Source organism: Nerophis lumbriciformis, linkage group LG21, assembly GCF_033978685.3.
Source record: "Nerophis lumbriciformis linkage group LG21, RoL_Nlum_v2.1, whole genome shotgun sequence".
NCBI lineage: Eukaryota > Metazoa > Chordata > Actinopteri > Syngnathiformes > Syngnathidae > Nerophis > Nerophis lumbriciformis.
Window position 1 is genome coordinate 11,633,826 of NC_084568.2, and position 27,001 is coordinate 11,660,826.

Consider the following 27,001-nt stretch of genomic DNA (forward strand, 5'->3'; position numbering starts at 1 on the left):
GCTGCTATATATATATATATATATATATATATATATATATATATATATATATATATATATATATATATATATATATATACATATATATAGTTACAGTGTACCGTATATGTACAAAGTAGATGAAGTACTCTTTGTAGCTGATTAGCATTTAAAAAGTACAGCAGAGACAATAAACGTCGGGTTTATTTCAAGCACTTTCAAACTGTTTGATTCCAACCTAAGGTTAGATTTTTGTACAAGACATTTCCAATGCGTCATTCTGGCAGTGAAAAGTACTACAGCATGAGAAGTTTTAAGACAAAACGTAACACGTGACGAGGTAGGCGGAAGGGTAACTTCATCGACAACAGCGCCTTCCAGTGGCTTGTTACTCTAACTGCACCCCGTCACAATCCACTTCGGCGTGCAGCGGCCTGCAAGATGGACAAGAAGAGAAAGTCTAAATGCCACAAATTATTCTCAAGCCTTTTGTCTTCTCCCACGAAGAAATATTTCACTTTCACTTTCACTCTCTCTCTCTTTCTAGGGTTCTGTTAACAAGATCACTGCTCGTTTGGAAGATGCAATATTTATCCCGAAATAATTCAAAGTGGATTATTTGATATGACATTGAAACATTAAAATAAGTCAATCATTCATAACAACTTTGATTTTGATTCTTTTTTATTTTGGAGCAATGGCCGTTGAAAAAAAAATACCACTAAAACCTTTGGGGATCCAAAAAGGCCCCACTCATAAAAGTGTTGACAGTAACTCAAATAGTTTGTTTTTTTTAACTTTCAACACTTAGATTTTAATATGAGCTAGAGATTTATCAGTCGATTGTAACTATTTATAATTTGTTTATGTTTTATTGGCAAACACACAAAATACAAAATATGAAATATTTTCCCGCAAAAAATATTTCAAAGTGGAATGTTTGATGTGAAGTAATTATATATAAATAATTCATAGCATTGATTTTGATTCATTATTACCGTATGAGCAAAAACAGTTTACAATTTTTTTTAATATTATGCGATGCTTAAATATTTACATCAATTTCAGGTCTGTCAATATAAAGTTTACATATATATATATATATATATATATATATATATATATATATATACATATATATATATATATATATATATATATATATATATATATATATATATATATATATATATATATATACATATACATATATATACACACACACACACACACTTTTTTTGTTTGTTTGTTTTCGTTGTTGTTGTATGCTCTTTTTGTCCAAAAAAAACATGTTTTTTTAATGGCAAAAACACAAAATATGCAACATTTTCCCCAAAAGGACGGAATGGTGGAATATTTGATGTGAATTAATTGAAGCCTTTAATAGGTCAATAATTCATAACGTTGATTTTGATTCATTATTATTTTTTGAGCAAAAAAAAAAAGTTTTTAAATTAATATTATTCAATCTTGAATATTTAGATCAATTTCAGGTCTGTTGATATATATATATATATATATATATATATATATATATATATATATATATATATATATATATATATATATATATATATATATATATATATATATTTTAAATATTGGGACAGCGTGGTGCAGTTGGGAGAGTGGCCGTGTCAGCAACTTGAGGGTTTCAGGTTCGATCCCTGCTTCCGCCATCCTAGTCACTGCCGTTGTGTCCTTGGGCAAGACACTTTACCCACATGCTCCCAGTGCCACCCACACTGGTTTAAATGTAACTTAGATATTGGGTTTCACTATGTAAAAGCACTTTGAGTCACTAGAGAAAAGCGCTATATAAATATAATTCACTTCACAAATTATGTATGTTTATACTTAAAAATCATAGATTTTGATACTTGGCACCATCTTAGAAGTATGCTAGCCTCTTATGTCAACATGCTAAAGTTTTATCCTAGATTTCTAGCTAATCTTGTATGTTTTAACCTAAAAAAAACCTGGATTTGGGTACTGGGCGCCATCTTAGAAGTATGCTAACTTGTTTTATGTCATCATGCTAATGCTAGCATTCTTATGTTACATGCTAGTTTTTAAGCTAAATTTATATGTTTGAACTAAAAGTCATGGATTTTGATGATTGCCGCCATCTTGAAAGTATGCAAAAGTCTTGTATATTAGTATGCTTATGTTAGCATGCTAGCATTTTATGCCAACTTTTTAACTATTTGTTTTATGATTATACTTAAAAATCATAGATCTTGTTAATTGGCGCCATCTTAGAAGTCTTTAGCTAATTTCCATTTGTTCACACCTAGAAATAGTGCATTCTAATAACTGGCACCATCTTAGAAGTATGCTAACTTGTTTTATGTCATCATGCTAACATTAGCTGCCTACTGTTTTATGCTAGTTGTTTAGCTAATTTTGTATGTTTCTACCTAAAAGTCGTAGATTTTGATACTTGGCGCCATCTTAGAAGTATGCTAACATTTCTTACATTAGCATGCTAACATGGTATCCTAGATTTGTAGCTAATCTTGTATGTTTAAATCTAAAAATCATGGATTTTGACGGCCACAGTCCGACCCTGGAACAGTTTTTCCAGAAAAAAAAAGTTTGCACTCACTCCTTCTGCGCCTTGAGAGCCTTCCGGGCCTCCCGAGCGTTGGCGTCGTCCAAAGTCTTCTTGTAGCAGTAAAGCAGAACCCCGATGAGCCACAGCTGCAGAACCACAATCAGCACGTACATCACGATCTCCGAGATGACTGCCGTCGTCTCGCGGTTACCTTGGTGGCACGGGCGAGCGTTACCAACACAAATAGGACCCAAAGATGGCGGCCGGCCCACGGGGCTCACCCACTGACGTTACGCTGAGCTCCACCTCCTTCTCCACGCTCACGCTTGGACGGTAGCCGGGCAGGATGAGCGTGCGCTGGAAAGTGCATCGGTATGTCCCCGCGTCCCCGAAAGTGACGTTGTTGATGGCAATGGCGCCCGCCTGGACGTCCTTGCTTTGAGTCCCGAGCCAGTCCAGACGACCCCTGAAAGCCTCGTGGAGGACGTCAGCACTCGGGTGGTCGTAGTGGAAAATCTGACAGCCGAAGCACAGAAATTAGTGGTGAGACTCTTTGGCTGCCGAACGATTTGATCCGATTCCAATTCCTGGGGTGACGATTCAAAACGATTCTCGCAATGTATTATTTGGTATAATAATTATAACTAGAAAATTCCCGCATAAATTTGAATGGGCCTGCTATTAGTGACCTGAACCTCTGGCCCAGCATACATCTAAGATGGCGCCAAGTATTCAAATCCATGATTTGTAGGTTTAAACGGACAAGATTAGCTAAAAAGCTAGGATAAAACATTAGCGTGCGAATATGAGAGATGTTAGCATACTTCTAAGATGGCGCCAAGTATCCAACTCTATGATTTGTAGGTTTAAACATACAAGATTAGCTAAAAAGCTAGAACAAAATGTTAGCATGCGAGTATAAGAGATTATAACATACTTTTAAGATGGCGCCAAGTATCCAAATCCATGATTTGTAAGTTTAAACATACAAGATTAGCCAAAAAGCTAGGATAAAACATTAGCATGTGAATATGAGAGATGTTAGCATACTTCTAAGATGGCGCCAAGTATCCAACTCTATGATTTGTAGGTTTAAACATACATGATTAGCTAAAAAAAAGCTAGGACAAAATGTTAGCATGCTAATATAAGAGATTATAACCTACTTCTAAAATAGCACCAAGTATCCAAATCCATGATTTTTAGGTTTAAACATACAAGATTAGCTACAAAGCTAGGATAAAACGTTAGCATGCTGATATAAGTGAATTTAGCATACTTCCATAATGGCGCCAATATCATAATCTATGATTTTTAAGTATATACATACAAAATTAGCTTTTAAGATAGCATAAACTCTTAGCATGCTAACATTAGCATACTAATATAAGAGACTTTAACATACTTCCAAGATGACGCCAAACAACAATCCATGAGTTTTAGGTTCAAACATACACATTTAGCTAAAGACTTAGCATACAACATAAGGATGCTAACGTTAGCATGATGTCATAAGACGAGTTTACATACTTCTAAGATGGCGCCAAGCATAAAAAAATCATGATTTTTAGGTACCAACATACAAAAATAGCTAAAAAGCTAGCTAAAAAACCTCCTCAAAAGGTGCTTAATAAAACTTTTTCAAAACAGGTTACAGGTTAGAAAGGTTTCTGCTTGTTGCATGGAGATGTCCTAAAACATATTTTCAAAAAAATATTCTTATTAAAAAAATATATATATATTTATTTATTTTTTAAATACCGGTAGATTTTTGAATATGATGATTGGATTTAATTAAGATCGGAGATGTGGATGTCTATCGATGTTTCTGTGTTCCCCTAAAATCCAGGGCTCATCTTAAGCTAAATCCAAAGCAGAAGAGAGGAGCCGGAGCCTACGTGAGCGAAGTGGTCTTCTCCTCGAGCTTTGAAGTGCCAGTCCACGGTTGTCCGGGCAACCACTTCCTCCCGTATTTTGCAGGAGATGCATCCCAGCGTGAAGCCGCGGCCTTCCACCGCTTCCGTCAGAGAGTCCACCTCCGAGCAGCCGCCATGACACCGACACGCTGCCGGAGCCACAAAAACAACATTTTGGTGAGTGTTAAAGGTCCCGAGGACCCAAAAGGGTCCCACTTTGGACACCCCTGATGTAGTCTTTCAAAATGAGAAAAAAGTGTTTCAAAACAGACACAATTCAAAGACTAAAATTGGAATAAAATGCCGTCAAAAAGGGGGAAAAAAATTTTTTCCGCACCAAACCCATCGGCGGCCGTATCTTTAAGTATGAAAAACTAAAAAAAAGGGCCAAAAATACATGATCCAGATCAGGTTCTTAACAGTTTTGACCTCGGGGCTCGACTTTTCGACGACAGAGGGGGCCCGGGGCCCAGTCAAATATTAACTCTGAATGAATAATCATACCCTTGATTTAAATCAGATTCAGTGTTGATATCTAACAGCATGAACCTTGTCAAATGAAAACTGATGAAAAATAAGTTTGCACACAGTGCAATTACGCAGTGCTAAAATACATAAACTCGAGATAAATTTAGCAAAAAAAATATTTTTTTGTATGTCTCTAAATAAACGGTCAATAAAATTTGAGTGAATGAAAAATTCAGCGTCACCACTTTAGTCATAATTTTTGCGCTTAAACTTCAGTTTGTTTGTTATTATGTATAAAAAAAATAAATGGAGAAAAAAATATATAGGTTTTTTTTTCACAATTTATTTGATCTATTTTTATTAAAAATATATACAAATGTTCTATTTAAAGAAAAAAATATATATGTATATATATATATACACATATATGTATTTGTTTTTTATTATGTATACAAAAATAAATGGAGAAAAAAAAATGATTTATTTGATCTATTTTTATTGTGTGAATGTGAGTGCGAATGTTGTCTGTCTATCTGTGTTGGCCCTGCGATGAGGTGGCGACTTGTCCAGGGTGTACGCCGCCTTTCGCCCGATTGTAGCTGAGATAGGCTCCAGCGCCCCCCGCGACCCCGAAGGGAATAAATGGATGGATGGAAATAGATATATATATATATTTTTTTTTTTGTTTTTGTTTTTTTTGTTTTTTTTGTTTTTGTCATTACTGCTACATGTGGTAGAAAAATGTATTACAACTGAGTGCTGCTGCGGCCCATACAGTCCACAGCTGAGAAATCATTAGCCCACAGAAACTCTGATATGATGCAGTAATAAATAAATAAATAAATAATAAATGTGGCTTGTGCAGCCCTTTGAGACACTTGTGATTTAGGGCTATATAAATAAACATTGATTGATTGATTGATTGAGTAATAAGCAGTGTTCTGAAAATTACTTCTAAAAAAGTATAAGTAAAAAGTTGTTGCTTTACCCAAAAAAATTATTGAATTACTAACAAAATTATTCTTAAATAAATGTAATTAATTACTGCAGAAAGTAATTAATGCGTTAAAAAAAAAAAAAATTCAACTAGAGAGCCAATTTTGAAATGTAATTTTCAGGACCCCCGAAATATTGAATTATTTGCCAAACCTAAGGCGCTTGCAAAATTTGGGGATTTTTTGTGCATGTTAAGGGCCTCAAAATAATAATTCTTGCTCCGCTGCTCAGGTCCTAAATATCGGTTTGTGTGCGTGCCTTTAAAAGGCGGTGCCTGTTGCCAAGTGACGTCAGCGATAGAGACAGCACTCGCTAAAACATGTTTGTTAGGTTAGCGGCGGCAATTTATCAACAGTGACGGAAGCTCTGTTGAGTCTTTTTCACAGGATTGTGTTACCTCTGGTTGATTAAGAGATTGAACGTGCTCTCATATCTTCCTGTCCACAAACGGGGTATTGTTTGGAAGGCAAGCTTGTCTCTTCAATCCTTGATTTGTTGTTCATTATTCCCTCGTAGTAGTAGTGTGTATGTGTGCGTGTATCACATGTTTGCTGTGATGTTGCCTCCCTCTAGTTGATGTTAGTGCGGTGCTGCTTGTTGCTTTCATTAATAAAAATATATTTTTCCTCATTGAACTTGCTTCTAACGTACACGACAGGAATACATTAGGTTACCGTATTTTTCGGACTATAAGGCGCACTTTCATTTTCTCAAAACTCGACAGTGCGCCTTATAACCCGGTGCAGCTAATGTACGGAATAATTTTGGTTGTGCTTACCGACCTCGAAGCTATTTTATTTGGTATATGGTGAAATGATAAGTGTGACCAGTAGATGGCAGTCACACATAAGAGATATGTGTAGACTGCAATATGATGTCAGTCACACATAAGAGATACGTGTAGACTGCAATATGATGTCAGTCACACATAAGAGATACGTGTAGACTGCAATATGACTCAAGTAAACATCACAAAAATGTTATATGTTCCATTGAAAATATAGAACATTGCACACGGCGCTCAAAAATCTATCAAAATGTTTTAGTACGACTTTGGTAAACTATGAAGCTGGACTGCTTGATCGATTGTACTGTGCTTCAACATACGAGTATCATTATGGTGTGTGTATAAGGTAAGACGTTATCTGGCGTTTTATTTTGCAATATTATGCAAATGCAACTTTTCTTACCTTCTGGTACCTGCTGATCTGTATTTGCGATCTGCATAAGTCCTGAAAATTTGCGCGAGTCCGCCTTTGTAGTCTGTGTCAAGTTAAAGTTAAAGTTAAAGAACCAACGATTGTCACACACACTAGGTGTGGTGAAATTTGTCCTCTGCATTTGACCCATCCCCTTGTTCACCCCCAGGGAGGTGAGGGGAGCAGCAGTGGTGCCGCGCCCGGGAATCATTTTTGGTGATTTAACCCCCAATTCCAACCCTTGATGCTGAGTGCCAAGCAGGGAGGTAATGGGTCCCATTTTGATTGTCTTTGGTATGACTCGGCCTAGTTTGAACGCACAACCTACCGATCTCACGGCGGACACTCTACCCACTAGGCCACTGAGTAGGTCAACACTATGTATGAAATTAGACCTGCCCAGACCTGTTCATTGGCAAGTGCGCCTTATAAACTGGAGCGCCCTTTGATCCGGAAAATACGGTGCTCGTCACCAGTAAAAGTAACGTTGGCAACACCCTTGCTATATAACGTTGTTATTACAGACACTGGCAATACGTATATTAATTAGTGATCAAACAAATATGTGTTATTTTTAATATTACTATTAGAATTGACTCTTGTAGCGGTTCTAGTGAGGACAGTAGGACTCACCAAGCAGGCCGAAGACCAGGAAAAGAGTCCACCGGACTTGAGCGGCAGCCATTAAAGTCCCACACGGTGTCCACAAAGCCTTTCCATCTGCCCACATGCAAATCATACCAGCTCCATCCGCGTCATTTCAAACGTTGACAAAATTCTCCCGCAGTAGTTTGCGGTCTCTTCCGAAGCCTTGGTCCGACTTGTCAGGCGGTTTATATTTAGAGGGTGTCAATAATCCAGATGGGTGCTGAGAGCCAAGAAGGGAAATTGGAGATGAGGAGACATTCACACAAGGATAAGTCATCCAAGGGACCATTAACAACATCTATAGGAACATATTTATCATAAATATGATGTATAATAAGCATTTGTGGACTGGCTGCACACCGGTACACTTAAAATGCAACTTTAAGGTTTTATTCCTTACGTACAATATATCTTATCTTGCTGACTCTATTGTACCCTACGTTCCGTCCCAAGAACGCCGGCTTTTTAGTGATTCCCAGAGCCCAAAGGGGTCTGCAGGCGCTAGAGCAAGGGTGTCCAAACTACGACCCACTGGTCGCCATCAAGTGGACAATGCAAGCAATTCAGGTTAATGACCTTTTATTGTTGAATGGAATCATGCACAGCAATTATTATATGACCCAATGCAAACAACCTTCCCTAGTCATAGTGCAAAAAAGAAAAAATCCAACTAACACAAAATGTCAACACACATGATCACACATGACACAACCCGCTCACTGATCTTAGTGGATATTGTAAAAAAATGTCCACGCACCATAAAAAATTCTAAATTACACCAATTTAAATCCCCTGCAATGCATGATGGGAAAAATGCAAAACACTCTCTCCACACTCATCCATATTTCTGACTGATTACAAAACTTTAAAGGAGGTCGTCAAGGAAGTAAACAAGGTAGGAGTCAAACTTTCACATACTCTTATTATCCAAATATATTAATTAATATTAATATGTACACATTAGAGATGCGCGGATAGGCAATTATTTCATCCGCAACCGCATCAGAAAGTCGTCAACCATCCGCCATCCACCCGATTTAACATTTGATCAGAACCGCATCCGCCCGCACCCGCCCGTTGTTATATATCTAATATAGACGATGCAAGGCATTAGTGAGGTTATAAAGCTTTTGCCTGTTAAAGAAAGGAGACTGATCCAATGCAGCACAGACATTCGCGTGCCACGCTGTCACGACCCAGATGCACACCAGTGCGCAATCATGGGAGCCGCGCTGAGCGCACTTCCAAGCGCGTCTCGCTGCCGGCGACGGCCGGGTATGGGCCCAACGCTCCAGCGCCATCCATTTTCAGGGCTAGTTGATTCGGCAGGTGGGTTGTTACACACTCCTTAGCGGGTTCCAACTTCCATGGCCACCGTCCTGCTGTCTATATCAACCAGGGTGAGCCCCACCCCTTTCGTGACCCCTGTTACGCGCCCCCGGCAACAGGGGTGGCGGGCAGGTAAGCTGCGCGGGCGGAGCGCGCGGAGTGACCCCTGTTACGAGCCCCCGGCCACGGGGGTGGCGGGCAGGTAAGCTGCTTACCTGCTGCGCGTGACGCCGGCCGCGGCGAAAGCGGACGAGGCGGGGTGTCGGTGCGGTGCGCATGGTGGTGACCCTGGACGTGCGTCGGGCCCTTCTCGCGGATCGCCTCAGCTACGGCTCCCGGTGGGGCCCTCTCGGGGGAAGGGGCCTCGGTCCCGGACCCCGGCGAGGCGTCCCTTCTCCGCTCCGTAAAAGTGTCCATCTCTTCTTTTTTTTTCTTCTGTTGTGGCATATGCAGCAGGTGCCTGCTCGTTTTTCGTATGTGGGTAACAACAATTAACTATGTATATATATTTCCGAATTGGTTTAACTGCCACCCGCCTGAATCTATTTAAAATCTAATTTTTTTTTATTTTAACCGCCCGACCCGACCCGCGGATAAAATCTAATTTTTTTTTATTTCATCCGCCCGATCCGCGGATAATCCGCGGACTCCGCGGTTGTGCCCGCAAACCGCGCATCTCTAGTACACATACATACATACATACATACATACATACATACATACATACATACATACATTCTTACATACATACACAGTACAGGCCAAAAGTTTGGACACACCTTCTCCTCATTCAATGTGTTTTCTTTATTTTCATGATTAATTTACATTGTAGATTGTCACTGAAGGCATCAAAACTATGAATGATCACATGTACTTAACAAAAAAAGGTGAAATAACTGAAAACATGTTTTATATTCTAGTTTCTTCAAAATAGCCACCCTTTGCTCTGATTACTGCTTTGCACACTCTTGGCATTCTCTCGACGAGCTTCAAGCACACCTGTGAAGTGAAAACCATTTCAGGTGAGTACCTCTTGAAGACTATAGCTATTTCATAGATTACACACGCAATCTACGAAATACCGCGTACTATTAGCGGGCGTGTTGCGTGTGGTTTACTAAGACTGCGAGTTTGCATGTACTATATGGGGCATCACCATGGAGACACTCATTTACGGTGGCGGCATGACGTGATGGGTAGAGCAGGTTCGCTCTCCACCTCTTGCCATCCAAATCACTGCCGTTGTGTCCTTGGGCAGGACACTTCACCCTTGCCCTCACACTGGTGAATGAATGATAGCTAGTGGTCGGAGGGGCCGTAAGCGCAAACTTCCGCTTCCACTTCCACGCTTCTGTCAGTCTATCCCAGGGCAGCTGTGGCTACAAATGTAGCTTACCACCACCTTTGTGAATGTGAAGTGAATGAATAATGGTTTCCCACTTCTCTGTGAAGCATGTCTAGAAAAGCGCTATATAAATTATCAGTATTATTATTATTATTATTTACTGCACATTCATGTTATCATGCTCCTACCTGCATACTTGAAAATGTGTTTCCATATAAGAAATGTTTTATTAATATATATTCTAAGTGGGGGAAAAAAACGAACGTCATTAAAAAAATATTAAATGACACCAAAACGTATTGAGTTTGGTTTAATCAGCCACTTAAGTCATCCAGCATCTATAAAATTATAAAAGGAAATTGCTGAATAGACGAAATGCCTAATATTTTTAATTTTTTATTTCTGACCTGCATAACTGTCAGCTTGTACGTCCTTCTGACACGTGCTAAGTAAAACGCTAAATAGTGCTCACAAAACGGCGATGAGCGTTGAAATAATTAATTAAATTAGCATTTTCTCCTCCCAGTATTGTGGCCGTTTTGATGATCAGCATATACTTTGCATTATATTGAAGACAGAGACGCACAATGGATTGCACGCCTTATTCTGCTCACTTAACAGATGCAATCCACTTTGCACACGTTTTGCGTGTGCTATCAGGTTTACACGTGTTTTAGTGCAGACACACCTTTAGTAGATCAGACCCTTGGTTGGATATTTTGGACTTTTCCTCTGAGACCACAGCAATTATAATGTCACCATGTGGCCCAGATATCAACCATTCACACATGTGACTCAAAACTAAACCGACATGAACTTTCATCAGCATGGACTCAAATTAATCATTTGATGGCAAACATTCACACTGCGAGTAAAAGTGCAAACACAACACGACATACAACGCTATCGACAAATCTCAGCGCAATCAATAAACAAAATGTGATAAGTGCTGTTATTCCCCCCTGCTCAAAAACTCATATCCACCCCGTAATAATTACATTTTTGTAATTTTTATAAATGTCATATATCACATACAACAAAGTAATACATGTCATGTATCACATACAACAACGTAGTAGATGTCATATACCACATACAACAATGTAATAAATGTCATATATCACATACAACAATGTAGTAGATGTCATATATCACATACAACAAAGTAATAAATGTCGTATATCACATACAACAACGTAGTAGATGTCATATATCACATACAACAATGTAATAGATGTCATATATCACATACCGGTACAACAACGTAATAGATGTCATATATCACATACAACAATGTAATAGATGTCATATATCACAACAACGTAGTAGATGTCATATATCACATACAACAATGTAGTAGATGTCATATATCACATACAACAACGTAATAGATGTCATATATCACATACAACAACGTAATAGATGTCATATATCACATACAACAACGTTACAGATGTCATATATCACATACAACAACATAATAGGTGTCATTTATTACATACAACAACATAGTAGATGTCATATATCACATACAACAATATGGTAAATGCCATATATCACATACAACAATGTAGTAAATGTCATATATCACATACAACATTGTAATAGATGTCATATATCACATACAACAATGTAGTGGATGTCATATATCACATATAACAACGTAACAGATGCCATATATCACATACAACAATGCAATACATGTCATATATCACATACAACTATGTAATAGATGTCATATATCACATACAACAAAATACTATGTCATATATCACATACAACTATGTAGTAGATGTCATATATCACATACAACAATGTAGTAGATGTCATATATCACATACAACAATGTAATAGATGTCATATATCACATACAACAACGTAATAGATGTCACATATCACATACAACAATGTGGTAAATGTCATATATCACATACAACAATGTAGTAAATGTCATATATCACATACAACAACATAATAGATGTCATATATCACATACAACAACGTCATAGATGTCCTATATCACATACAACCATGTAATAGATGTCATATATGACATACAACAACGTAATAGATCTCATATATCACAAACAACAACATAACAGATGTCATATATCACATACGACAACATAATAGACGTCATATATCACATACAACAATGTAATAGATGTCATATATGATATGCAACAATGTAATAGATGTCATATATGATATGCAACAATGTAATAGGTGTCATATATCATACACAACAATGTAGTAAATGTCATATATCACATACAACATTGTAATAAATGTCATGTATTACATTAAGATCGGCAGATGCAATTGTTAGCGACGCTAGCATAGTGTGAGCTATAGTGCTTGCATGAGAGTCACACTTTTAACGTTTGGTGTGGTGTGGCTCGGTTAGTAGAGCCGCCGTGCCAGCCACTTGAGGGGTTCAAGATTCGATTCCTGCTTCCGCCATCCTTGGGCGGGAAACCTTAGCCACATACTCCCAGTGCCACCCACGCTGGTTTAAATGTAGCTTGAAGATGTAGATTATGGCTTTCACGATGTAAAGCATTATATTAATATTATTCACTTCACTTCACTGAAGAGAAACAAAGTGATCCAATTTGACCGATAGATATTAGGAGCAATTATATTTTCATTTGTTACAGTGTTAACATGTTTTACAGTAAAATGTTGTTAAACTCCATGAAGTACAACTAATGTTGTTTTTTTAATGTTCCAGAGAGTCTAGTGTTTTTTGGCAGGGTTGTGTGTATTGCAAATAAAACTAAATCAAATAAAGTCAGGGCTGACAAAACAGGCCTCAGGTTGTGGAAGACATCAAACACACTGATGTTTGTTTTGTAGGGTCAAAGGTAAACACGGCACATTTAGAGGCCTTGATAGCCTTCAATAACATGAAAGGCACACAGTTGATAGGATGACATGCGTAGTGTCACTGTGTGTGTGTGTGTGTGTGTGTGTGTGTGTGTGTGTGTGTGTGTGTGTGTGTGTGTGTGTGTGTGTGTGTGTGTGTGTGTGTGTGTGTGTGTGTGTGTTCTTGTATTTCTACCCTTCTTGAGACACCAGCAAGGAAAAATACCATTCATATGAGGAGCAGTGAACAAGTTAGGACATAAATCATGGTCTAAATACGAAAAACCAATACATCTAATAGAGAGCCAAATACTAGAGTCTGTGAACATTGCTCCAAAGTCAGGATTTTTTGTTGATTTCATGTGCATACAAAAGTAAACATTGACAGGTGCAAAGGCAGCAATATATGATAAAACCAGACGGCAGCTAAAGAAGGACTTCCCTTTTCATCCGCGAAAAAACCCGCCAGGTAAACAGCTGATTTTACGACTTCCGGTGCTGACGTAAGACAACCCGCGTCCCATATGTGACCGTAGGATGAACAAATACACTGCAGTACTAAGACTATAGTGGCCATTAACAGTTAGCTTCTACAGCTGGGTTGCCCAAAGTGCGGCACACGGGCCATCTGTGGTCCGTGACACGTCTGTCATCGGCCTTAAGCACATTACAATAAACAAAAAATAGAGATCTCATTAGCACCCCTGGTGGTGAAATCCATCAAAATTGGGGTGGTCCCAAAAAGGAGGGATTTTTCAAATTGACTGTGTGTCGCTTTTAAAAGTGCTCCCCCTCTGATCAAAATATGAAATAACAAGTGTGTGTGTAAAAATTTGAAGTGCTCCCCCTCTGGCCAATATATGTAATAACAAGTGTGTGTAAAAAATTGAAATGCGCTCCCTTTGCCCAAAATGTATTAAAACAGTAAAAAAAAAAAAATGTCTATAGAAACATACTGTAAAATAAATAATGAAGATTAAAAACCAATTACAACAAAAATAATTGTTGTAATTGTGTCGACTTTTTTCTTATAAAATTGGGAACAATTTCTCATATTCTTTCTGTTTTTGTAATATTGCAATATTTTCTCGTAAAAGTATTACATTTTTATGTAAAATTATTACATTTTTATGTAAAATTATTACATTTTTATGTAAAATTATTACATTTTTATGTAAAATTATTACTTGTTAATGCAAAATGGTGACATTTGTCATATAAAAGTCTGACTTTTATCACAATATTGCCAATTTTTTGTTGTTCTTGTAAAATAGTGACATTTTTTTAGTAAAATTATGACTTTTATCATCATTTTGCAAAGTAAAATTCCGATAATTATCATAATATTGCAAACATTTTGAAGTTTTCTGATAAAATTGTGACTTTTGTCGAGTAAATTTACGACTCTTTTCATAAAATTGTGAACATGTCAACATATTTTCTTGTAAAATTGCAACTGTTGAGTAAAATTCCAACTTTTATCATAATATTGCACAAATGTTCAATTTTTCTTGTTCAATTTTGACTTGCGTTGAGTAAAATTACGACCTTTATTATAACACTACCAACTTTTTAAGTTTTTCTTGTGAAATTGTGACCTTTTTCTTGTGAAATTCCAACAAGCTTTTTTATATTTGCATAATGTTGTAAATACAAATCTTTATATATTTAGAAAGGGTGGTCCTAAAGAGGTAGGCAATTTTTGGAGGTCCCAAGAAGGTAAGAAATACAAAAGTGTGTGTGTGTGTGTGTGTGTGTGTGTGTGTGTGTGTGGGTGGTTCGGGGGGTGGGGTGGGGGGTCGTTGGGGGGTCAGGGTTGCTGTCATGTGATGTAACTTGATGACATATTGGATCTCTTCATTGGGGTGGGACGGGTGGTCCTTGCCACTTTTAACCTTCTAGTTTCCTGCCAGCGATAATGACAACAGTCGAGAGAGAGTGACATCAAAACCTTGGGCACACCAACAAGGTTTAGGGGGGGCTGGGTGGGGATTCAAGGCAACTGCACGCGCACACACACGCCTCCTTCCTCTCTTTGCCGCTGATGTTTTCTTATTTTTAGCACAGATCCAGTTTCCAGTCCTCCCCGGCGGAGCAGCCGGACCCTCAGCTCTCCATGCAGCTCTGAGCGGAGGTCCAAAAAGATGCCTGGCGGGGACGTAGACGTGACTCGGAAGGAAATCTGCTGCTGACCCCCAGGGAAGGTAAATGCAAGGAGATGCTTGGGATAGAACTTTGGCGACTTGGAAAAAGTGCCTAATCGGCATTATTCAGATAACACTAGACCTACAATGTGTTTTTAAATGCTAAACAATACTGTTTAACTTTACAAAATGAATATTTCTCCTAATCAGAGGCTGCTGTCACGCACAGGACAATAACAACGTGGACAATGACTACGGTCTTGTGCGTTATTGTGATGTTTGTTTGCATCATGTCGTGCATTCTCCCCTTCAGACAAGGTGACCTGTTGTTGGCTGCCAGGCCAGAAGAAGACATTTAATCTCTTAGAGGATGCACGGCATCAATAACAGTCAGTGCACGCTGCCATGTGGAGCGATGCTGCAGCAGGAAGGTGAGGACCATTCATACATTTGCTGAAAGGGGAACTTCACTTTCTTTCTTTTTGCCATTTTGTCTGTCGTTCACAATCCTTATGTAAGACAAGAACAAATGTTTTTTTAATGCATTCTAAATCATAAATAAGCACTAGCAAGAGTCAGTTAACAATGGAGCCAGTGGAAGTTGTTTTTGTTCTGCCTATAAAGCGCTCTAAAAACATCCAAAAACCTCCATCAAGGTTTTATATACACGTTGTAAGTATATATGTAATGTAGTAACAGTCATAATAACATGTAATATTTACATATTTTGATAATCTTAAGTATCAATTTCACAACGTTCACTTTTCCCTTTAAACAACAACAACGCTATTAATCATGGCAGACTTGATGAGAGACAACAAAGACTACTGTGGGACAGTGATCCAGAAACTTCTATTTTTGATCCTGAATATAAGGATGGATGAATGGATGGATGGATGGATGGATAGATGGATAGATGGATAGATAGATAGATAGATAGATAGATAGATAGATAGATAGATAGATAGATAGATAGATAGATAGATAGATAGATAGATAGATAGTACTTTATTGATTCCTTCAGGAGAGTTCCCTCAGGAAAATTAAAATTCTAGCAGCAGTGTACAGAATTGAGATCGAATTTAAAAAGTAAATAATGGGGGAGTAAATGGAAATAAAATAGAAAATCATCAGCAGATTAAGACCTTCACATAGAATCATATTATTAATTTAACAAAAGAGCATAATAAGACTTGAGATAAAGAAAATTAATTAAATGTATTAAAACAATAAAGATTAAAAATGTATTAAACCCATCGACTTCAGACATTTAGTAGCAGTTGAAAGCAAAAGTAAATAAAAAAGTTTTAAGTTTAGATTTGAAAATAGGTAGGGTAGGGGCAGATCTAATGTCCTGAGCTTAATGAGCTTATTCCAGATTTTGGAGGCACAGTGGCAGAATGCAGCTTCACCATGTTTTGTTTTGGTCCGAGGAACAATTAGCAGACCAGTCCCTGATGACCTAAGAGATCTAGATGGTTCATAGTGTAGAAGCAATTCAGAGATGTATTTTGGGCCTGGCCCATTGAGAGATTTATAAACTATTAAAATAATCTTAAAGCTTATTTTATGGCATACTGGTAGTCAGTGTAGAGACTTGAGTACTGGTGTCATGTGTTCTGCTTTCTTGGTTCTTGTTAGAACTCGAGCAGCAGCATTTTCAATGAGCTGTAGCTGTTTAATAGCTTTCGTTGGGAGGCCTTCGAAGAGACTGTTGCCATAGTCTCACCTGCTGGATGTGAAGGCATGAATTAGCTTTCCTAGATCTAGAGAAACTATGCAGTAGTGACCATGTTATGAAAATGTATTGCACTGGATGATCTACAAGTTTTAGAAGCTGTGTGCTAAACAGACACACTAAGCATCATGTAGCAGTATTGCTAAGTGTTAAACAAGATATACAAACATAATAAGACAATCACTTACTGGACAATGTCTGCTCTCACTGGGATGTTTATACCTTCCCGTTTAGATGAAGAGTTTATCATAATACTCATGTAAATGTGCCACAAACGAGGGTCTCCGGGTCTAAGTTGGATGTCAAAATTGACCAACTTGTCAGTCTTTGTCCACAATCTTCTCCTATCCGGGTGAGAGGCATGATTTATAATCTAGATTAACATTTTAATAAACAAATTAGAACGGTATGGCATCAGAGGGCTGGTCTTGAACTGGATAAGAAGCTACTTAACCAACAGGAAGCCATACGTGAAGATAGGCAAACACACTTCCACAGAGCTAAAAATATATTGTGGTGTACCTCAGGGATCAATACTCGGACCAAAATTGTTCAATCTCTATATAAATGACATTTGTAAAGTTACAAAGGACTTAAAGTTAGTATTATTTGCAAATGATACAACGGCATTTTGTTCAGGAGAGAACACACAGAAGATAATACAAATAATAACTGAATAAATTAACAAATTAAAAAGAGGGTCTGACAAACAGACTATCTTTGAATCTCAGTAAGACTAAAATAATGCTATTTGGTAACAGTAGAAGGGAAAGTCAAACACAAATACAGATAGACGGAGTAAATATTGAAAGGGTAAAAGAAAACACATTTTTGGATGTAATAATATGTGATAAAATGAATTGGAAATCTCATGTAAAAAATATACAACAAAGTAGCAAGAAACACGTCAATAATGAACAAAGCAAAACATGTTCTAGACAGAAAATCACTTCTTATTCTCTACTGCTCACTAGTGTTACCATATCTGAGTTATTGTGTAGAAATATGGGGAAACAACTACAAATGTGCGCTTCATTCACTAACTGTGTTACAAAAAAAGATCAAATTGAATAGTACATAATGGTGCATATAGAGAACATACAAACCCTTTATTTATTAAATCACAATTATTGAAATTCAACGATTTGGTGCATTTGCAAACAGCTAAAATGATGTACAATGCAAACTATAACCTGCTAGCCAAGAATGTACAACAATTCTTCTCAACTAAAGAGGAGACATATAACCTTAGAGGAAAATCTAATTTAAAACGTTTGTATGCTCGTAGAACACTAAAACCTTTAGTATATCTTTATGTGGAATTAAATTATGGAACGGATTAACCAAAGAAATCAAATAAAGCACCAACATGATTCAGTTTAAGAGACTGTTCAAACTACAAGTGTTGTTCACAAAGTACACAGAACAAGAATTATGATGAAAATCTTGAACCCTTTTTTACCCCCTTTTTAAAAAAATTTGAGACATTATTTAGATTATTGATGTACTTAATATGTGTATGTTTACTATGGTATATTATTTATTAATTCACTGTTCTGTTACAGAGAACAAGGAAATTGGATAAAATTGCTATGGTATGAAAAGGTGTAGGATTAAATATGCTCTGCTTCTTCCTACTCCTTTTCGGACGTGCCGTAATGAAACAACTGGAACTGTGTGATGCATTACATTGTATCGTATGCAGGTTCGAAATAAACTGAAACTGAACTGAACTGAAGAATCAACTTTCACCAACTCAGAGGCCATGCAGCAGCTCAATATGAGTGTTAAATGTTAGATCCACTATGGACTGGACTCTTACTATTATGTTGGATCCACTATGGACTGGACTCTCACAATATTATGTCAGACCCACTCGACATCCATTGCATTCGGTCTCCCCTAGAGGGAGGGGTTACCCACATATGCGGTCCTCTCCAAGGTTTCTCATAGTCATTCACATCGACGTCCCACTGGGGTGAGTTTTTCCTTGCCCTTATGTGGGCTCTGTACCGAGGATGTCGTTGTGGCTTGTGCAGCCCTTTGAGACACTTGTGATTTAGGGCTATATAAATAAACATTGATTGATTGATTGATTGAATATGTAAATATAGTTAGCTCTCTAGAAATAGTACATATCCGCTTCTAATAACAATATCGCTAATACTTGGTTAATATTCAGGTCACAACATGTAAATGGAGTATTGTTGGCAGTTTTTATGGGCGGAATGATGTACTCCCATTATCTGCATTGATAGCCACCTCGGACGAGTTGTATTTTACGAGTTAGAATGCATTGAAAAAAAAGAAAAACATATGGGTTCTTGTCTTACATAAGGATTGTGAATGATAGGTACAATTCCAAAAAAAAGTGAAGTTCTCCTTTAAACATGTTCCATTATTAATGTTATTGCTGTTGTTGTTATGCCACGCTGGCTATCTGTAGTGGTGTTAAAGAGACTTGTCATAAATAGAATAATTATCAAGTGGCGCCTCTGTTCCAAAGCAAAGCCCACGTTCACGCATGCGCATTAGTCGCCGTTTCTTTTTAACACGGGGAGGCGCCATATCGCTTACATATAAGTCGCCGTGTCAAATAACTCTTGATTAAACCAAAGTTTTCTGGACAATTGCTCTCTTTGAAATAGAAAACCAAAAAAAATACATTGTAAAATGTGACCTATTTGTCATAAATAGGCGTTATTATTGTGATGCGAGCAATCCTAATTTTTAAATTCAATTCAAACGATCCACTTTGACGTACTGTTTTTTTAGTGTTGACTCCAAAAATGATGATTTTTATGTTATAAAACGTGTTTTAATTGTCGTGTCTTTCATCCTTTGCTCGCTGGGAACAGTTATTTCCAGGACGGAACCAAAAAAGTTTAAAGAGGGGTGCGTGTCTCGGTTTGTTGCTTCTTGTTTTGTTTGTTGGAGTAATATGTGACTCATTTGAAATACATTTAGTACAAGTAATGATTATAATTGTAAAAAAAAAAACATTAGAAGTGAAAAAGGTAAGACAAAGGACGAAAATGATAAGTGTGTGCTTTTGTAAGCCCCCTACAAGAAAGCAAATGTTTGAATCGCGTTCTTTTCTCCTCTTTCGTTTCTCGACAACAATACGGTGGACTATGTAACTGTCCTTCGGCAAAACGTCATCATTTCTTTTTATAGCTTGGTTTTTTTAACTGTTAACATGATAGACTTTTGACGCGGTTTTGTCGGAGAGCGGCGGGCCTCCTTCCAAAAAAGAGGCTAAATAAAGTTAGCCGGAGTTTGTTTACAGTGGGGGGGAAAGGCTAGCTTAGCTCGGCGAGGAAGGCTAACCGTTAGCCGGCAGATGCTAACCGATAATGTTGATGTGTTCTGTGGAGAAAGTGGATTTTAACATCACTTCCCGCGCCGTCGCTCGGCTCGTCTTCGAGGCCGAGCAGGATCACAGGAATGGAGGCCACTCGTCCAACGGAAGGTAATAATATGGTGGTGGTGGTGGTGGGGCACAGCAGAGTTTGCCCCTCCCCTGCAGAGTGACCCCTGCGCACTTCAGTCACGGTTGTTTAAAGTCTGACGAGTAGGGGCTCGGTTGTGTGATTTATTTGCAAGATTATGCTGGTTAAACATGTCCGTGCTAGGATTGCTCTTGTTCAAACATGAGAGCAAACATTGTTGCACACTGTTGCCTTTTTTTTTTTTTTTGCACACATCTTCAGTGTGTCGTGGCCTTGTCGCATGGAATAAATGTTTAATGCCTCCGATAAAGTTGTCACCCTCAGGCTATGTCTACACTAAGCCGGTCAACCCCTTACACCAGGCCTGGGCAATTATTTTGACTCGGGGGGCCAAATTTAGAGAAAAAATGTGTCTGGGGTCCGGTATATCTGATTTTTAGGGAACACCACTACAAAACCTCACAATAATGTCTGAATGCTAAAAACGTTATGACAGACCACCTTAAAAAACGGAATGGCATTTAACATTTTTTTACTGAATGAGACCCCCAGAATGTAGATGAAAATAAAGAATGTGGGATTTACAATATTAACTATGAAGGATAAAACACTGAATATTGACAACATATGAACGTCACACCTCTTCTCCATCCACATATTTTACAATCAAGCAAAATGCAACAAACACAGCGAAATATGAACGTGAAGGGTAAAAGAAAAAATCCCACCTACAATGTGATATATCACTAATCTTTAGAACTTTGTTGTAAAAATCTCCTTCCGCGTCTGTCCCTGACACCCGCATTTCAACTAATTAGATGACCATAGTAACTAATTAGACGACCGTAGTAACTAATTAGATGACCATAGTAACTAGTATATCATGCAAAAGCGCAGATTACAACCATTGAAATACTTTGTATAGTTGAAGACTTACGGTCATTAGAAAACATGACTGCACATCATAATGGCAGCTACACTTTCCATCTTAAAGATCTAAAAAAATTATTTGGGAATGTCTGGCGGGCCAGATTGAAAAGCTTAACGGGCCGCATGTGGCCCCCGGGCCTTAATTTGCCCAGGTCTGCCTTAAACGAATAATTATTTAGCCTCAGCCCCGTTTCAGCCACACTGAACCATCGTTTAAGGGCCCCCTCCTCGGACAATTTTTTACACTAGTATTTCTTTAATCTTAGCTTTGTATGGACTCATTGATCGTTTACAAACTGAGTTTGGAGAGGAAGTGACACCAGAAAGAACGCGCCACAACCAGCTTCATAATAAAGCGGTTTCGTAACTCTGAGCTAACCACTGGAAATATGGAGGCGAGTCATCCAGACATGCCGTGTTTCTCTTTCCGTCTGTACAGACGCTTGTGGAAATCACACATGAATACCTCAAGAAAAAGCGATTGCAGCTATTTGGGATACAACACATCTCAGACGGCAAGAGAACTTTCGAATGTCCGAGTCAGCTGTGATTGTACTTACCGAAAAACTTTGTCCATTTGTCGAAGGAGAGTCAACGAGAATGCGGGCTCCCGTGGATGTGATTAAAAAGGTAGCGTGTCCTTTGTATTACCTGGTCGTCGAGGGAAGACTACAGAAAACGGCGAATGCTTTTGGACTGGCAAAGCAGACTGTATCAGTTATTGTTGGCCATGTATGTCGCGGACTCAACGTCTAGGTCCAGAGTATAAAAAGTCACCAAAAACGAATGGCCAATGAAGGTGAAGGCGAAAGAGTGAGGAGTGTCCTGACCAGATACCTAGATCCCTAGATTGATTGTTGTAAAATGTTCTTCGTCACGTGTACTTTCACGTGTTTATTAAAGATTTGATTAATTTATGATGACTCAGCTGTGATTCACTACAATAGCACACTGGATTCCAGTTAATTGAAATACCACAACACTGGATATTGTTCAGATAAGTTAAATTTAAGAACTTGCACACAAAGCAACACCGGAGGTGACTATGACGTGCGCAATTTCCCCGCATGCGTACTAGGTCGGAGGGGGCAGGGGGTCATAAACGGTGGCATTGTTGTGTGTGGACACGGATAAGGTTAGGTGGGATTTACCCTGGATAAACGAGGCCTCGGTGTGTATGTCTGGTAGATTCCGGCAACATCTTTTTGTGTCTGCTGATGAACTCAAGTGTGACTGGAATGTCGCCCTTTGACTTTCGGGACAGACTTCACCAGGTAGTTTGGGGCTTTTTAGGTAGAAGTTATATATTTAAATGGAGTAAATTGTCTACTACAACAGCAGCTGGATGCATGAATGTCCTGCTTTATAATAATACACATAACAGGAAGTCTGCGTCCTCAGGATCCTCTTTCCGGCTTTCAAGCTGGAATAACATTTCCGTGCAAATTACTCCTGTCACGTGATATATACGGTGACCACACAGGAGCTGGCTGTTTAAATTGAAGTTAAAAGTCAAAGTACCACTGATAGTCACACACACACTGTGTGGTGAAATTACCCTCTGCAGTTGACCCTTGTTCCACCCCCTGGGAGGTGAGGGGAGCAGTGACCAGCAGCGGTGGCCGCGTTCGGGAATCATTTTGGTGATTTAACCCCCAATTCCAACCCTTGATGCTGAGTGCCAAGAAGGGAGGTAATGGTGTCCCAATTTTATAGTCTTTGGTATGACTCGGCGGGTGTTTGAACTCACGACCTACCGATCTCAGGGGGGACACTCTAACTACAAGGCCACTGAGCAGGTTTGTAATGACTTGAGGATATCACATTTTCATGTCACAGCTGTTGTCACCAAAATGATCACAATTACCATTATAATCACGGTATTGTTGGATGTTTGGATGTCCTCAAAAAGTACTCACACTATAAACAAAATCCTAGATATATTTTTCAGATTTTTCCTCTACTTTTTAAGAAACCAAAGTATACAAATTACAAAGATAATTCGAAAACAGGTTTTGCTTTATTTGATATAAAACTAGTACTGTATTTTTCACACACCAGTAAATAAGCTGCACACACTAAATTTTAAAGGAAAAAAAATGTCTCCATTTATTAACCTCACCTGACTATAAGCCGCAGATTTATACGTTGTGAAATGAGTTATTTACAAACCCTGTTTCCATGAGTTGGGAAATTGTGTTAGATGTAAATATAAACGGAATACAATGATTTGCAAATCCTTTTCAACCCATATTCAATTGAATGCACTACAAAGACAAGATATTTGATGTTGAAACTCAGAATTTCATGGCTGCAACACGTGCCAAAGTAGTTGGGAAAGGGCATGTTCACCACTGTGTTACATCACCTTTTCTTTTAACAGCACTCAATAAACGATTGGGAACTGAGGAAACTAATTGTTGAAGCTTTGAAAGTGGAATTCTTTCCCATTCTTGTTTTATGTAGAGCTTCAGTCGTTCAACAGTCCGGGGTCTCCGCTGTCGTATTTTACGCTTCATAATGCGCCACACATTTTCGATGGGAGACAGGTCTGGACTACAGGCGGGCCAGGAAAGTACCCGCACTCTTTTTTTACGAAGTCACGCTGTTGTAACATGTGCTGAATGTGGCTTGGTATTGTCTTGCTGAAATAAGCAGGGGCGTCCATGAAAAAGACGGCGCTTAGATGGCAGCATATGTTGTTCCAAAACCTGTATGTACCTTTCAGCATTAATGGTGCCTTCACAGATGTGTAAGTTACCCATGCCTTGGGCACTAATGCACCCCCATACCATCACAGATGCTGGCTTTTGAACTTTGCGTCGATAACAGTCTGGATGGTTCGCTTCCCCTTTGGTCCGGATGACACGATGTCGAATATTTCCAAAAACAATTTGAAATGTGGACACGTCAGACCACAGAACACTTTTCCACTTTGCATCAGTGCATCTTAGATGATCTCGGGCCCAGAGAAGCCAGCGGCGTTTCTGGATGTTGTTGATAAATGGCTTTCACTTTGCATAGTAGAGCTTTAACTTGCACTTACAGATGTAGCGACAAACTGTGTTTAGTGACAGTGTTTTTCTGAAGTGTTCCTGAGCCCATGTGGTGATATCCTTTAGAGATTGATGTCGGTTTTTGATACAGTGCCGTCTGAGGGATCGAAGGTCACGGTCATTCAATTTTGGTTTCCGGCCATGCCGCTTACGTGGAGTGATTTCTCCAGATTCTCTGAACCTTTTGATGATATTATGGACAGTAGATGTTGAAATCCCTAAATTTCTTGCAATTGCACTTTGAGAAACATTGTTCTTAAACTGTTTGACTATTTGCTCACGCAGTTGTGGACAAAGGGGTGTACCTCGTCCCATCCTTTATTGTGAAAGACTGAGCATTTTTTGGGAAGCTGTTTTTAATACCCAATCATGGCACCCACCTGTTCCCAATTACGGTAGCCTGCACACCTGTGGGATGTTCCAAATAAGTGTTTGATGAGCATTCCTCAACTTTATCAGTATTTATTGCCACCTTTCCCAACTTCTTTGTCACGTGTTGCTGGCATCAAATTCTAAAGTTAATGATTATTTGCAAAAAAAATTAAGTTTATGAGTTTGAACATCAAATATATTGTCTTTGTAGCATATTCAACTGAATATGGGTTGAAAATGATTTGCAAATCATTGTATTCCGTTTATATTTACAATTTACACAATTTCCCAACTCATATGGAAACGGGGTTTGTACACAGAAGGTTTCGGTAAATGGTTATTTACATATCCGTTTCCAAACGGTGTCTGTAACACGGCAGTAAAATGGCAGATCAAACAAAACAGAAGTCATCGTCATGGACCCAATAGCTGCAGAAGCTAGCTCTCCAATTAGATAAACAGATTCAATAACTCCCCAGTAACGTTTTGGTGAATTTACTGAGGGATTTGTGAAACTGAAACAAGACAAAAAGAATGCCTTTTAAAGTTAATAATACTAACACAGACACTCGTAAACATGTTAGCATAGTAGCTAATTCTAACGACACTAGCTTCATTACATTGCAATAGCACGGACAATTATGTATGCAAACACTCCTACAGGCATCACCCATGGGACAGTTTAGTAAGTATGAATTGCTTTAGTTATTTTGTAAAACTTACAAAAGTTGGTTGGAGTGATGAATGAAGAATCCATACAAGTAGAAGCGCTACATACGGCCAGAAGACGGAATGGTACATCTCCTTCTGGTTCACAGTTTTTAACCACAGGAGTTCACATTCACCCAGCAGCACCTGCAGTGAGCAAACTCGTAGCACAAACAATAACATACCATTTAAGCGTCTTTGCATGTATGTGTTTAATGAAAACTACTTGCGTAATGGCCATCAGCGAAGAAAAATCCACAAATGAGCCGCACCGTTTTATAAGCCGCAGGATGCAAAGCGTAGGAAAAAAGTAGCGGCTTATAGTCTTGAATTTACGGTACTTCAGTCAACAAAAATGTAGCATTGCATGTAAATGAATAAATCCAATAAATCAATAAATACCAATCAAATTAATAAAGTGCAAACTTAAAACTTCTGTCTTGACTAAAAGTGTATTGTATGCAAATAAATGATCAAGTAAAACATTGAGAGGACTATTTTAGTAAGTGGATAAAAAGGCTTTTTCTATGTACTTGGCGATGTGCAGAGCGACTGCTTTAGTGTGCATTCTTCTCTTTTTTTATTTTATTGTAAATACCTTGTGTAAGTGCTTCCACCAAAATAAGCTGCTTTTTAGCCAGAGTTTGTTGTTTGTTGTTGCGGTCTTGTTCACCTCATGAAGAGTTGCATTTCCCCCACTCGGCTCGATGCCTCGGTTTCAGATGCTGCAATAAGTTTGTTTGTGCTGCTACAGACATCACACATGGGACGTTTTAGTCAGTAAGAATTGTTTTAATTATTTTGTATAACTTACAAGCGTTGCTTGGAGTGATGAGTGAAGAATCCATACGAGTGCAAAGCCTACGGACGACACAGTACTTCTCCTTCCAGTTCAAAGCTTTAAAAATCAGGAAACACATGTAGGCTTCAGTGAGCAAACTCGTCCAAAAGATGGCGCCATAACACAAACAATAGCGCACTATTTAAGTGTCTTTGCATGTGTTTTAATGAAAACTATTTCTGTTATGGCCGTCAGCAAAGAATAATCCTTAGATTAGTTGCACTGTTTTATAAGCTGCAGGGTTCAAAGCATAGAAAATAGTAGCGGTTTATAGTCCGTAATTGACGGTAAATTAATTTACAGTCAAATTTGCATGGTAGGCGACTTTGTGAGCGCTGTTCAGATGCTGTGCGTATGTTTAAAATATGAAAACAAGCCGTGTGGCCTTAAAGACAAAGCAATGTATGTTTGCTCACGTTATGGGATAGCTCATATGGTCAGAACCGGAAGAACCG

General features: G+C 38.4%; 2 protein-coding genes across 5 annotated transcripts in view; one reads left to right on the forward strand and one right to left on the reverse strand.

Annotated features, from left to right (window-relative positions):
- Positions 1-165: 165 nt before the first annotated feature.
- On the reverse strand, positions 166-25,837 carry LOC133621153 (sodium channel regulatory subunit beta-1). Its single transcript, XM_061983061.1, has 6 exons — positions 25,721-25,837; positions 7,749-7,983; positions 4,435-4,601; positions 2,818-3,052; positions 2,588-2,747; positions 166-413 (listed from the first exon to the last, which is right to left on the reverse strand). The coding sequence occupies exons 2-6, from the start codon at positions 7,852-7,854 to the stop codon at positions 368-370; spliced, it is 714 nt and encodes a 237-aa protein (XP_061839045.1). The 5' UTR covers positions 7,855-7,983; positions 25,721-25,837; the 3' UTR covers positions 166-367.
- Positions 9,941-27,001, forward strand: part of gramd1a (GRAM domain containing 1A) — a 64,204-nt gene continuing 47,143 nt past the window's right edge. The window contains exons 1-3 of one of the 4 annotated variants that reach the window (XM_061983059.2): positions 9,941-10,114; positions 15,368-15,509; positions 15,763-15,880. In XM_061983059.2, coding sequence (XP_061839043.1) covers positions 15,855-15,880 — 26 coding nt within the window. In that variant the 5' untranslated portion in view covers positions 9,941-10,114; positions 15,368-15,509; positions 15,763-15,854. Of the gene's footprint in view, positions 10,115-15,367; positions 15,510-15,762; positions 15,881-20,101; positions 20,660-27,001 lie in introns of those variants that run through there. The other 3 variants (XM_061983055.2, XM_061983056.2, XM_061983057.2) reach the window with 3 other exon arrangements.

Bases quoted from the DNA above. Each gene is read 5' to 3' on its own strand.
- LOC133621153 (XM_061983061.1), bottom strand. From the start codon at position 7,854: ATGATTTGCATGTGGGCAGATGGAAAGGCTTTGTGGACACCGTGTGGG. The intron at 3,053-4,434 runs GTAGGCTCCGGC...TTCGGCTGTCAG, and splicing joins GAGAAGACCACTTCGCTCAC to ATTTTCCACTACGACCACCC. The intron at 2,748-2,817 runs GTGAGCCCCGTG...CGTGCCACCAAG, and splicing joins GCTCAGCGTAACGTCAGTGG to GTAACCGCGAGACGACGGCA.